The following is a 14,351-nucleotide window of genomic DNA, read 5'->3' as shown; positions in this document are numbered from 1 at the left end:
TGGAAGGACTGTAGTGTAAAGCACGTACCTTAACTTGTAATGGTCAGTTATGTGACCACCCAGCCCTTTCAGGGTTGGGACTATCTTTAACTTTGTATCTCCCATGCCCAACATACTCCTTGGTGGGTACTTAGATGTTACTGGATTATTACGAAGGTTTGCAAAGGAAGTTGAAGAATGAAACGCAGGTAGATGGGGAGGAAATTAGTGAATGCTTGAATTAAGAATAAGCTTAAATTTCCTTTACTTTGGAGGTTCATACTAATTCTTTTTCCACCTAGTATTATTGCAACCAAGAACCTGTGTTTAGTATCTGCTGTGGGGTTGTCTTCCAGTTACCTGCAATGTCCTGGGTGAGGTGGTATAAATAATACTTCCTGCTTAGGTTGCAGCTGTCATTCAAGGCTCTTAAATTGCTTTCCAAGCGGGATCTGGTGATGAGTGCTTGGCTCCGCTTGGCAGATGCCAGAATTAAGAGCCTGTGACTGGCAGAAATATCTGGGCTCCCAGCTGACGGCTCCCTCCTGTCCTCCCCCCCTGGAGGGAGGAACCTTTGCCCCTGCCTCTTTATGAGCTTGTGTAACTGGTAAACGGAGTTGGCAAGGATTTCCACTGAGCTAGAAGATTTGCTCTTTCTTTGGGGGTGGCTATGGTATATACAGGGGTAGGTTTGTGGGAGTAAAGGCTACCAATTTTACTGCCTCAAGGATGGAAAAGCCTGGGAAGGAAGACTGGTAGGGAATTGATTAAGGGGGGCATTTGGATCACCAGAGGAAATGAGAGAACCCTTTGGCGTGGCCCCGTGAGGTCTGCACCCAACAGAAACAGGATATTTGACACATGGCCCACTATTTTGCATGCATTTTGTAACCATGTTCTCTTTTTTTAATAGCAATCTTATTTTTCGCTCCTGCCCACCTTCCTTGGTCTTATTGACCAAATCAGCCGCCAGGTGCTGAAATACCGCCACCTTGATTTAGTCCCCTTCTCCATTTCCTGGAAGCTTTAGGGGTCAGCCCCTCTCTCTTCCCAGAAGATGTTAGCTGCCTGCCATGGGGCCAGAGAGGCTCCAGGCGGGTGACAATCAAGTCCTGGCTTGGCGTCGGGTTACAGCACTTGTGTCTGAGTTTAAGCAGCATGTTCCTCCGTCAGGGATTCCGCAAATATCTCCCTGAGGTAAAAAAGGAACGCGTGCTGCGCTCCAGCGCCCAGAGCGAGGGAGTCCGGTCCCGAGGCCCAGAGAGAGTGCCAGGGCAGGGCCATGTCTCCATAGCCCCTGCAGCTCCCCGTCTGCTCGCCTCGCGCCGCGGTGCTGCTGCGCCATGCGCCTGGGCTGAGGGGCAGTCGGGCAGGCTCCCCCCATGGGCTGCCCGCCATGTCTAATGGATATCGCACTCTGTCCCAGCACCTCAATGATCTGAAGAAGGAGAACTTCAGCCTCAAGCTGCGCATCTACTTCCTGGAGGAGCGCATGCAGCACAAGTATGAGGCCAGCCGGGAGGACGTCTACAAGCGGGTGAGTGTGCGGCGGCCGCCCTGGGCAGGCGCAGCGGCCGGGCGGATCCCCGTCCAGGCTCGGCTGAGCTCGAGCTGTGCTGGTCCGGGAGGGAGGCGCGCCCCAGTCCGGGTCTGGTCCCTTCAATGCAGCGTGACCCCGGACAAGCCCATTTCCCCTCTCTCGTGCTGGGGTTCTACTTTCCTTGTGGGCAGAGGGAGAGGGCGGGATGAAATCCGAGATTCCCAGGCTCTGCTGAGGAATTGTGCGCAACAATTACTTTGGGAGCTGGTGAATCTAAATTGTAGATTCCATGCCTCCTCCTCAGGGAGTCTGGTTAGTGAGGGAGGGAGGGAGTTTGGAAATTTGCATTTTTAAACAAGTCCCCCGGGTAACTCGGAGACTGGTCGTTTCTGGGCCAAGCATGGAGAAAATCTCCGTTCGACTGGCTGTGGCGCAATGGAGCAGGGGATGATGAGGAAATTGCTGGGGAGTAAAGGGCAGGGACTGAGGACATTTCTGTTCCATGTGAAAGTCATGTTCATTGTTGAAACTAATTATGCAGATAAACTTTTAGGACAAAATCTAGGGCATTTTTAGTCATAGGAATAGTCTACCTTAGAATGAAGAGGAGGCTACACATGGGACAGGGAACGGCAACTTTCCTGTCCTGTTTTTTTTTTTTTTTTTGCATGGGCAGGCACCAGGAATCAAACCCGGGTCCCTGGCACAGCAGGCGAGAGCTCTACCACTGAGCGATCATGGCCCATCCTTCCCTGTTGTGTTTGACGGGCCAATGAGTTGGGAAGGAAGACTGAGCGAATTGGCCAAGTTGAGGGTGAGATGAGACAGCATCTTGGAAGAGGACATTAGGTTAAGGGTTATGAAGACTAAGCTTCCTAACTGGTCGCTGCAATGTTGATTTTCTCAGCCTTTTAGTGTCTGGACAAGCAGGATCTGAAGTGGCCTAAGCAACCTCGAGCTGGTCTCCTCTGACTTTATTAGGGATTCCAAGTCCCAGCAGTTCACACCAGAGTTCTGTGAAAATATTGTCATTCTCTAAGCATGTCCTGTCCTATGGAGAAGAAATTTGGAAAGCGCTAAAGGCTGCTAGATAATGAGTTGGATGAGACTAACAGCAGGTGTCTATGAGACCCAAACGATTATTTGGTAATTTCAGTTAATGTGGATAGCTGAATCTGGGCAATTTGACCTTATCTCCTGCCTCTCCTGGACTTCCATGTTTTAACCTGAATTCTTCTGAAATTGGGTCAAACTTATCTTTCATCCATGTGGCTCTAGTGAGTGTGCCTCATTGAAACTGCCAAGAGTTGAGGAGGATTTTGCCAAGTGAGGATTCGTAACTCAGAAACATGGAGAAAGGCAAGGAGGGTGAGTGGCAGTGTTTTGCCTCGCGGTAAGAACAGTGAATGAATCCGTTCAGTTTGCAGAAGGAGGAAAATTTTCCCATTAACTGTCTCCCAAGCAAGGCAGAGGGAAGGGATAATTTCACAGACAACGTGAGGGAAAATATTCTTTGAGCTTGAGTCAAAGGACTGCTTGAATCATTTGGTGTCACTGTCTGCTCTGTATGCGTGAGGAAGGCGTCTTCAGAAAGCACTTCGGGTGGGGTGTGAGAGGGCACCGTGCCTCTGCTGGAGAAGTGTGATTAATGAGATTATAGAAGCTGCACCAGTTCAGGGGTAGGGCTTGGTCATAGCACATCACAGCATATAGAGGTGAAACCCCTTTTATTAGACTCGTGTATATCGCACAGGTCCCATTCAGGAAGTAGACAAAATCCTGCCTCTACCTAGGGTCAGTGTTAGGTGTGAGCAGAATACTCAGGCAGCTAAGGGCTTCAGATGATTTGAGAGATCTCAAACTACTGTGCCGCCCGTTTTTCCCTTTCTCACCAAATCTGTTCAGGCCACCTGTTGCCTGTCACATTAGTTATCCCCTTTGGTTATGGATTATTTGGGAAGCAGCAAAGGCCTAGGTTAAAACATTCTTATTATTTGGGAGCAGAACACAGGAAGCCGTTATCAGCCATTAAAATCTTAGTTAAAATTAGGTTATCACACTACCTAGTGATAGAAAGCAAGGATGTTTCATTTTGATGAAAGGACAAGGGATTAGGAAAGCACTGCATCAGGAGCCCTAGACAGGCTGGGCAAGTGAACCTCCCTGAGCCTGCCCCAACCCCTGTGGGCTTTAAGAACAATACACAGTACTGTTGGCACTGAACATTATTTGTTAAAAATATAAATAAATAACAGCCACAAAGCTTTAATAAGGAGACATGTATGAAAGTCCTCTGTAGATTTAATAGCATCACACATTGTGGGGGGAGGGTAAGAAGCTAGTTATGGTACTTAAAAATGAGGCAGAGGTTTAGTGCTTTAAAATCCCACCCTTATGTGTTCCCGCAAATGTGCCTTATGAAATGTGTTCATCCATCCAGGAAGTTCACTAGAGGCCTGTTGGTGAAGAGACAGCGAGGTACCGTGCACGGCAGCACATGGTAAGGCAGGCAGTCCAGATGAGAGAATTTGTAGCCCAGTTCTGTTAGCAAATTCGACTTGATTTTTTTAGTGTTGGATGGACACTTCTTTAACTATATTAGAACACTAAATCACAACCAAATTAGAATCTACAATAATTTGGGTGCTGTATGCATGATTCTTTTTAAGAAAACACATATTTGTGAAACATATGTAAGACAAACCTGCTGTGAATAGTTATTATTTTGTTGTTTTACATATTTTTTGCTGTTGCAGGTTTTTGTTGAGATGTTTGTTCTCAGTGAAAAATTACTCTCTTAGTGAGAGACAGTCAAGCATTTCATTGTGACGATGTCAGGGAAGGGAAATGTTGGAAACATTGAGGAAAGAAAACTGGAGAGAGGGTGCTACCTTTTCTTTCCAAGTGGCAAGGCCTTCTTAGGTAGTTGAGTTAGGGAGAGATGAGAATAGTCGATGTAATTCTTAACAGTGAAAGAAGCAACAAGAATTTTTCATTGTAGTGGAAGTTGTAAAAGCTAAAGAATTATGTAAAACCTAGGCTCATCAACTTCAAAGTAAATAAATAAAAAAAGGAGTTAAGGGTTTCTTTCAAGCTGTTTGTAGAATACAGATATAATCTTAAGAATCATACTAGCTGTGGATTAATAAAATAGCACTAAATTATACATAAAATTAGTCTGTGAGAGTGTCACCTTTTCTGTTGAATGTTTAAGTTAAACTACCTTTTAATCTTCAATTTTTGTAAGAAATTAAAAAAAAAAAAGAACAGGAAAAGTCTGCTTCTGTTCAGCACAAACCAGTGCATATACCCATATGGTTAGATACCACTGCCCCCTCTTGGTAGCAAATGTTAATTGTAGATACAGTTTTTTGAGGGAAGGTGATTTTGAACATATATAGCAAGCAAAGGACAAATCACTGCAGTATGTATGACTTCTGATACTGGAGCAAACTAAAGTAAAAAAATGCAGTGAGTGGTCCACAGCTGAGTATGACCAACTCCTAAGGAGCCTGGCTTGTTAGCATTTCTGAACTGCAGCTGCTCTGGTAAATAATTTCTGGGTGGCAACTTGGCTAACTTCCTCATTGCGATTATCTAATCCTGCGTCTTCTCATGATAGCCAAACATGTTGCCACTAGAAACATGCCTGACCCTGGAATTTATGAAATCTGCTGCTGTGTGGTAAACACCCAAACTCCAAACAGCTCACATAATCACTGCCCACTGTGTTTTGCCCCATGATGGCCACTCATTTATAATGCATTTTATTAAATTTATGTGAATTTATTATTGCCAAGTTGGCTTTTAAAAGGGCTTAAAGCTGCCATGCCAGAGACTCGGGTTCAATTCCCAGTGCCTGCCCATGCAAAAGAAAAAAAGGACTTAAAGTTCCATTTTAGGAATCTGATTTAAAATCTGATTGGGCAGATCCAATAGCAGAAAGACTAGGAAAAACTGAATATTGTCATCCTGGGCCAGCTAGAGTCAGTGTTTAAATACAATTGATATTGGAAAGTTAAAGTGGATTTGGTCTTTAGATAGGAGCCCAGAGAATTGTGTTCCTTTGTTCTGGCCCAGAGAATTGTGTTCCTTTGTTCTGGCTCACTGTTTTGGGCTGTGGTTTTTCATCTTTGCAATTTGATGATATTTTTCCTGAGCACAGTTTGAGGTTTCTACACAGCACACTCCTGCAGTTGGGTTTTAAAAAACATGATAAACAACTTACTGACTTTACTTACCTACCAAATTTTTGTGTTTCTACTATTCTTCTGTTGATGGACATCACAGTAAAGAGCCAAGAACCAGACAAACTTGGGAAGAAATCTTGGTTCTACAGCATTTATTAGCTGAGTTAACTTGGGTAAATGATAATACTCTCTCTGAACTGAAATGGGTGTAATAATAGCACTTATCTCATAGGAGTTGGGGGAAAATTAAATGAGCTAATTAGTTGAACTCAGTACAATTTCTATCACACAGTAAGCCCTCAATTAATATTTGCCATTATTGTGATAGATTGAGAGATGACAGAATTATCCAGATAAGTCTAATTACTGAACACATTCCATCCGGGCCATTTAAAAAAACTTCCAAAATCAGTTTATTTTTCCTCAGTAGTGAATTTTTACCATTTTGTTCTGTTTTCCTCCATTCTCCATTTTTGTTGGCCTGTGTATAATATAGTAAAATCCAAGTGTCCCTATTGCAGCAAATTTACCCTATCATTGTTAGATGCACATTTTCCTTCGAAGAGAATACATTAGAAAGACTGGATTTGCTTAATTATTTTGTCACTGACTGATTTCCTTTAGTCCTAGTTGGATTTCTTTGGGCTTTGGCACTACAATGCATATCAGCGTGCTTTCAGTCTGACTACGCTAAACACCTAAAAGTTCACTGAAGTCCCTCAAATCTCCATCAGGCTGTAAGATTTAGGAATCCTGACTTGAACTGATGGAAGGTGATTAGAGAAGGATGAGTATCTTTGAGGGATATCAAAATGTAGGGACACAGTTTTTGGACTCAGCCAGGAAATTTGAATACTGAATATGCCTGTTCCCAGCTACGTAACCTTGGCTTTAAGTTCTTTGAGCCCCTAATTTCCTAAAATGGAGATAAGAATTCCTACCCTTCTCCTCCCCAAGGTAAACAGGTTTTAGTAAAAGTGTTAGATGTTTAATAAATGTGTTTAATAAATGTGTCTGCTGTGCACAGTTGTATCTTAGGTGCTAACTCCTCATTCTTACCTTTCTGGAATCTTCGTGGCGTACTCTACATTTGTTCTTCTTTTTCAGGGCAGAGGTAGGAAGAAAGTAGGGAGACTCCAATCATTAAATATTTGTACCCAATATTTTTGTTTTTGGTTAAGAAAATCTTTTAATAAGCAACTTTACCATAACTGTCATAGTTACCTTAAAAAATAATGGAAGTCTTGATGAAGAACAATTTTTTTTTTCTGTTTTTGCTGAACTCAACCTCTCTCATTTTTTAGAGCTTTTCATTGTAGGCACTAACATGTGTCCCATGGGAAGAGGAGATTTTACTTTGAATACTTAAACTGGGAAACAAATCCAAACCTAAGTTCTGAAGACTGGTTTAATTCTAATCCACTACCAATTATCCTTTTAATTATGTCTATTAATTTATACTTCTGCATGAATATATCACAGAGCCACTTCTTCTAATTAGCTCTGTGCAATCAGGTTTACTCGCTGATAGAAGTAGAATGATATAGTTGGAAAAATAGACACTAAATTCCTATCTCAAATGTTTCTCTTGTTTGCATCATCACCTTGGCCATTCATTTATTCATGTTTGCACCATGCACTCGTGCATTCAACTCAAACATCTATTGACTACCTCCTATGTCCAGGTACTGTGCTAGATTCTGGGGATATAAAGATGAATAAGCCATGGACCCTGCCTTCACGGTCATCAGCGAATAGATAAAAATGGTATGCCAGGGGCTACCACAGAGATATGTCGTTGGCTCTGTAGTACTAAGGACAACGATAAAATCCACCAGGGGAGGCCTTCACAAGAGTGTGAGGTTTGTGTGAATCTTAAAAGTTAAGAAGGCAGCAAGTAAAGGGGAAAGACATTTCAAACAGAAGAAACAGCATCGATATGGGTACAGAGGCATAAAAAAGCATTATATGCTTGGCATACTTCAAATAGCTCTGCATGGCTAAAACAGTTGGTATATATGACTTGTGATGGTGTAAGATGAGACTCAAAAGGTAATCAAGGGACAGATCATGGAGAGTTTTGCATTAATTAAACATTACTTGTGTGTCTACACATTTCAGGTACCATGCTGGAAGCTGAGAATTCAGAAATGAGTAAATCACAATTAATAGAATGTGATAAAAAGCTGTAATAGAGATATGCTACATGTTTAAAGAGTCTCCGATGAGTCTTCTGCAACCCAACTGCGTAGAATAGATGGAAGGAAAAATCTACAAAAGAATCTCTGAAGAAATGAGGAAATAATTCCTAAACTTTGACTTCAGAGAGGAGTAAGCATTAGTCAGTCAACAGATGGTGGGGTGGAAAGAAAAGGTTTTTGGAGCAGAGGGTGTGGCCATGAGCAAAAGCCCAGAGAAAAAACTGCATGGCATGTGCAGAGAATTACAAGCACTTTTGTGTTGCTGAGTTTTAAGTACTAGGCACTGAATGAGGTTAAGGATGATAAAGGGTGTAGTTCTTTTGTGCATTTTAAGAAGTATAGACTTTGTCCTGAGGATGGTCAAGAGCTATCGATGGACTTTAAGCAGTAAGGAACATGCTACAGCCCTCTGTTGGCTGTAGGGAAGATGGATTCAACGAAGACAAGGTGAGTGGTCAGAAAAACAGATGGGGCCAGTCAGGAGATGATGAGGGACTATCAGAGGGCTGTGGCAATAGGAATGCAGGGGAAAGAACGGATCTAAGAAATATTTAGGGGGTAAAATATCTTAGGACTTGGTAACTGATAGGATAGGGGTATTAAAGGAAAGTAATTGAGAAGACTGCCAAGTTCCTTGCTTAGACAAGGCACTTTCTCTGGGCCTCTGATTATGTATTAAATGAATGAGCTAGACCAGAATTGCTACTAACATCCCTCCAAACTCAGAGCTTCTGAGATTCCCTGCAGCCTATTTGTATGCTCTCATCCTAGCTTAGGTAGTTGCTTACCCCCTCCCAGTCTCTCAGCTTCTCTGATGCCTCCTCAGGATAAGGTGTCAGCAGAGCTGATATGGCTTTAGGACTGCCAGCCAATGCCAAGAAATCTAGTGCTGTTACCAGGTAGATGGAGTTATAATTAACTCAGTTACTAGGGAAAAGCTGAGATTCTGTAAATATGGATTGCCAGGAACAGCTTTTCCCTACTGAATGAATTTACCAATTTGTAGGAACAAATTGGGTACTGGAAAATTCAGCTTTTGTCCAATGTGTAGGATATGTCAAAAGCAGAAAATGGATTTGTGCTGAGACTAATCATCATCTTGTCTGTGAAAGGAATAGTGGGGCCAAATTCTACTTTGTTATATGCTTGTATAGCTGGAAAGGGACTTGGTGTTGCCTAAAGGAAGCTAAATAAGAACACAGAATTACAGTTTAGCCCTGGAGAGGATTTGGAGACAATCGATGGAACCTCTTATTTTTAAACAACCTTAGACTATTGGGAAATGCAAAAGTAGTACAGAGAGTTCCTATATCCTGTTCATTTGGCTTCCACTAATAAATGAACTCTTCATTTTTAAAGATAAGGAGAATGAGACCCAGAATGGTAAAGTAACTTGCCTAGGTCACACAGAAAAATGAGTGAGCTGAGACGAGCTTCCAGGAGGCCTGACTCCCTGTCTCAGGCTGCTGGCTAGGAACCCCCTGGTCTCTTACAAAAATTTAAGGAATGTTTATGCTTGTCAGAAGTTACTCTTTTTTCCCCTTTGCGTTACAGAACCCACTCAGCGGGAGCTCGAGTAATTCACAGATAAATGATTCTCCATCCTGTGCCTATTGCCAAAAGAAAATACTTAGCATATTCCCCTCTTGTTGACATAGCCTGTCCTCAAGGGTCTCCTCAGTATGTTTTCAAAAGCTACTGTGAACGTTTTTTTTCCTCCCTCTGCTTCCTGCTTTGGCGTTTGCCGTTTCGTCTAAGCAAGTTCAGCTGCACAGATTAATGAGGCTCTGTTACACACGGGGAACCAAAGAGGGTGCACACTGGAAAGGGGCCCACCCTATCATGTTAAATAGCAGCTAATCCACCCACACGCCGAAAGGCAGTCATCTGAGTTGGTACACACTGTTCTGTGGAGAGCTAAGTAATAGCCAGGTGGCTTTTTGCCAAGCAGCTTCAGAAGGGACTTTGGGATTCTCTGGTTAGTTACCAGCCCTGTGTTTTGGAACCTTGGCTTGAAGAGGTGGGGGTGAATGAGAGGCACGGGGCACCAGCTTTTCATTTCCCAATCTCATGCAGGGCCCTGTTAACTGTAAAGCACTGGGGACCCACTTCTCCTGGCCGCGGAGCCTCAGAAGGTCACGCAAAGTCCTGGGGAAAGGAAGTGCTCCTCTGCGGTGCCTGCAGAAGTAGAGGGAGGCTGCCAGCATGAGGACTGCGATCTGGAGCTGCAAAAGGAGATACAAGGCACTGGCCTCGCCCAGAGGGAAATGGTCATTTTTTCTGGGTGACTTTCAGAGCTTCTCCTGGAGGCTGCCCAGGTGGCTGCCTCCCTCAGAGAGGCTCCATCAGACCTGCCTATCCAGGGCCTCACCAGTCAGCCTGAGTGTCTGCTCAGTATAAACATAAGCCTAGTCTTGTCCACCTACTACAGTCATGGAGCGACAGCAGGCTGAGTTCCTCTGCTCCAATGTCAGGAACTCCTGAGTTCAGAGCTGGATGCTAGGGTCTTCCTGGCACAGAAACCAAATAAAAGTAGAGACCCTCTGAGAGGTAATAGAGCAAACCCCTTAGAGTTGGGGAGCAGTCCCCATTCTAAGTCTCCTTACTTCTTGGGAATCGAACCCGGGTCTCTGGCATGGCAGGAGAGAACTCTGCCATTGCACCACTGGGGCCCGCCCAGGACACAGTATTTTGAAGGATAGGAGCTCATGGTAGCTTCTGCAAAGTTAGGGATGAAACCAGAGAGGTTCCTTCAACTGTGTCAGATCTTGGCTCTTTAGGAGCCAGTAATGGAGCCCTCCCGAATTGCTATAATTTTCAGGGTGCTGATGTCACTTAGGCCTGGAATTCCACCTTAAGCTTTCTCAGCCTTGATCTGCCCCTAAACTGCTACCTTCGTAATTTCTCTCTCCCTCTCTCCTCTCCCGTTTCTAACTACCTCTTTAAGGCTTCAGGCTCTGTAACCAGTGTCTAATGGTTTTTTTTTACATGGGCAGGCACCGGGAATTGAACCCGGGTCCTCTGGCATGACAGGCAAGCCTTCTTGCCTGCTGAGCCACCATGGCCCGCCCTGTCTAATAGTTTTTATACAAGATGGAGGAAAATAAATGGCCATGAGGAAAAATTATACCAAGTAGTCCTTCTCCATCTGTTTCTAGGCTCCTTAGCTCCAGGAGAGAGATGGCTAGACTCAGGTCGCCTTCTACCTTCTGGTGTGAGTCTTCTCTCCACACTTAGGCCCTTTCTGTCCTTCTTCATCTCATATCCTCTCTCCCCTTTCCCCAATTCAGTAATACACATGGAAAATAAATGCTAACTGTATCCTATTCAAACCTGTAGGGAAGGAAAATTTAGTGTTTGCCATGTGCTAGGCACTATGCTATGCTGTTTGTTTGTTTGTTTTTGGCATGGGCAGGTACCCGAGATCAAACCCTGGTCTCTGGCATGGCAGGCGTATGCTATGCATTTTACACGTATTTAGTCTCAGTCGCATTTTACACATGTTTAGTCTCAATCGCATAAGTCTCATGAAGTTGATGTCTTGTCCTGAATTTGTCCAGGACCAGGTTTGCCATTCATAGCCTCATAGAATGTACCTGGTATCCTAACTGCTAATGGATTTATTCAACAGTTAATAATCAAGGTTTTGGCACATTCTTTAGAAGTTAAAGTTATTCGCTATTTCAAATGCAAATGATGTTTTTCAGTGAATTATGCTGCACTGTATTAAGATCTGACTGAAGAGAAAAGAAAGAACTCTAGTAAAACAATATCTATTTTCTTAGCAGCTTTTACCAAGATTGTGGCAGGAAACAGTGGCATTGTCTTACTGATACATCTGCAATAAAATGTGGCATTGACCTCATTTTATACTTGGGGAAACAAGTACAAATTGTCATGTGGAATGTAATAGAAACCAGGCTATTCTTATCCCTGTACAGTGCCCTCTCAGACTTGTGCTGAGTCTAGTATAGAACTCCAGAATTCAGAGGAAATTTGGAAATATTCAAACTGAACTTAAAAAGTAGAAAATGAGGGTTATGAGAAAAGGGCAATAAAACTGAATTTTTTCTCAATTTGGAGAAGAATGGACTTTGAAATAATTTAATAATAGATTTTAGGTATATTAACTTTTTTTGTGTGTGTGATAGGTAGTAATTAGCTATTCTGCTGAGAAAGAGAGCAGAGAGATCTTGTTTAAGCCTAAGCATTAGGCCACATTCATCTAAAAATACCTTTTGAGCACCTGTTATGATCCAGATGCTGTTGGATGTGCTTGGAATAGATACCAGGGAACAAAACAGACAGGCATTCCTGAGCTTGGGGAAGTTTTATTGTAGCAGGGGGAGACAGACAATGAAAAATAAATATTACAAACACATAAAATATGCAGACTCTTGGGAAGTGGATAAGTCTTACTGGGAAAAGAAAAAGGAAAAGGAGCATAAAGGGGTCAGACGGTGCAAGAGTGGCAGGCAGGATGCAGTATTTAAAAGAGTGGTTAGGAGAGGGCATATTTGGAAAATGATTGCTTTTTTAACAGCACATATTTCTTATCTCAGTTTCTGACAGCTTAGTCTGGACTCTTGCTTACAGTCTCACAAGGATGCTGTCAACATTTTAGCCACCTGCGTTCCTATGTGGAGAATCCACTGATTCTTCCTGACTGAGGAAGAATCGAGTGAGCTTCCAAGCTCACTCACATTGTCGGCAGCATTCATTCCTTTGGAATGGTAGGATCAAGGGCTATGACTTCTTGTAGACTTTTGCCTGAAGGCTGTCCACAGTTCCTGAGGCCACCTGCAGTTCCTTGCCCCATGAGTTTTCCCCATGTGGAATGTATGTTATTTCATCAAGTCAGCAAGGAGAGGCTCTAGAGCAAGTCTGCTAGTAGGATGGAATTTCATATAAATTAATGTAAGCGCAGGGGTGACATTCCTTTACTATTTTCTATTGGTTAGAAGCCAGTCATAGGTCCTGCCCACGCTCAAGGGAAGGTGTTCTAGTTTGCTAGCTGCTGGAATGCAATATACCAGATATGGAATGGCTTTTAAAAATGGGAATTTAATAAGTTGCTCGTTTACAGTTCTAAGGCCGAAAAAATGTCCCAATTAAAACAAGTCTATAGAAATGTCCAATCAAAGGCATCCAGGGAAAGATACCTTGGTTGAAGAAGGCCAGTGAAGTTCAGGGTTTCTCTCTCAAATGGAAGGGCACGTGGCAAACACAGTCAGGGCTACTCTCATCTGGAAAGGCACATGGCAAGCACAGCATCATCCGCTAGCTTTATCTCCTGACTTTCTATTTCATAAGCTTCCTGGGAGGTGTTTTCCTTCTTCATCTCCAAAGGTCGCTGGCTGATGGACTCTCTGCTTCGTGGTGCTGCAGCATTCTCTGCTCTCTCCGAATGTTCATTCTCCAAAATGTTTAGTCTTTTACAGGACTCCAGAAACTAATCAAGACCCACCCAAATGGGTGGAGACATGTTGTCACCTAATTCAGCTTAACAACCACTCTTGATTAAATCACACCTCCAGGGAGATGATCTGATTACAGTTTCAAACATCCAGTATTGAATAGGGATTTTTCCGCCTTTCTGAAATGGGATTTAGATTAAAACATGGTTTTTCTAGGGGACAAACATCCTTTCAAACCAGCACAGAAGGGGATTCAGGCAAAGGCATTAGCACCGAGAGACGGGGATCTGCAGAGCTCCATTAAAGTCTGTTCACGACACCGTCTTCTGATTTTATGCTGAGATACAATGGAAAAGGAAGTAAATAAATATGAGAGTGACCAACAGAAGAAGATTTTTTCCTGGTCTTACCTTCACAGCACTTACAGCCCTTCAGGCTGACCTGTGGCAGTGAAAGCCTCCCAGACTGGTGGGCTCAGTGATGAGCTACTTACTCACCTTTTGCACTTGGCTGTTTACATTGACATTTCCTTTGTTATTTCTGTTTCCCTTGGACTTTTTTGTTTTTTTGGCATGCTGTGCAGTGGGGTCACATTTCATTCTTTTCCACGGGAGTATTCCAATGTCACAGCACAATTTCTTGATAGTTTTTTAGTTTTGCTTTGTTTTGTTTTTGGAGTGCATAGGCTAGAAATTGAACCCAGGTCTTCTGCGTGGCAGGCAAGAATTCTACCACTGAACTACCTGTGCACCCCTGGACATTTTTTTGTTTAAATTAATTTATTAAGTATATGGTTTGAAGAGTTTTAACAAACATATACACCTATGCAACAACTACCACCACATGATCAAGACAATAAACATTTCCATCCCCTCAAATAGTTGCCGTATGTCTCTTGAGTATCAGTCCTTTCACACTTCTCACTGCAGACAAACTGCTTTCTGTCTGTAGAATAGTTTTGCTCGTTCTGGAGTATCATATAAATGGGATCATGTAGGATAGACTCATGCACCTGTCTTCTTTC

General features: G+C 43.1%; 1 protein-coding gene across 8 annotated transcripts in view; it reads left to right on the top strand.

Annotated features, from left to right (window-relative positions):
• The window catches only part of PDE4DIP (phosphodiesterase 4D interacting protein), a 212,731-nt gene that overhangs the window by 35,958 nt on the left and 162,422 nt on the right, over window positions 1-14,351 (top strand). For 6 of the 8 annotated variants that reach the window (XM_077119707.1, XM_077119716.1, XM_077119715.1 and 3 more), the window contains one exon: window positions 1,406-1,516. In XM_077119707.1, the coding sequence (XP_076975822.1) occupies window positions 1,406-1,516 (111 nt within the window). Of the gene's footprint in view, window positions 1-715; window positions 735-1,122; window positions 1,177-1,405; window positions 1,517-14,351 lie in introns of those variants that run through there. The other 2 variants (XM_077119711.1, XM_077119709.1) reach the window with 2 other exon arrangements.

This window comes from Tamandua tetradactyla, chromosome 11 (assembly GCF_023851605.1).
Source record: "Tamandua tetradactyla isolate mTamTet1 chromosome 11, mTamTet1.pri, whole genome shotgun sequence".
Taxonomy (NCBI): domain Eukaryota; kingdom Metazoa; phylum Chordata; class Mammalia; order Pilosa; family Myrmecophagidae; genus Tamandua; species Tamandua tetradactyla.
The sequence above is the reverse complement of the archived record's forward strand: the minus strand, read 5'-3'. Positions and strand labels throughout refer to the sequence as shown.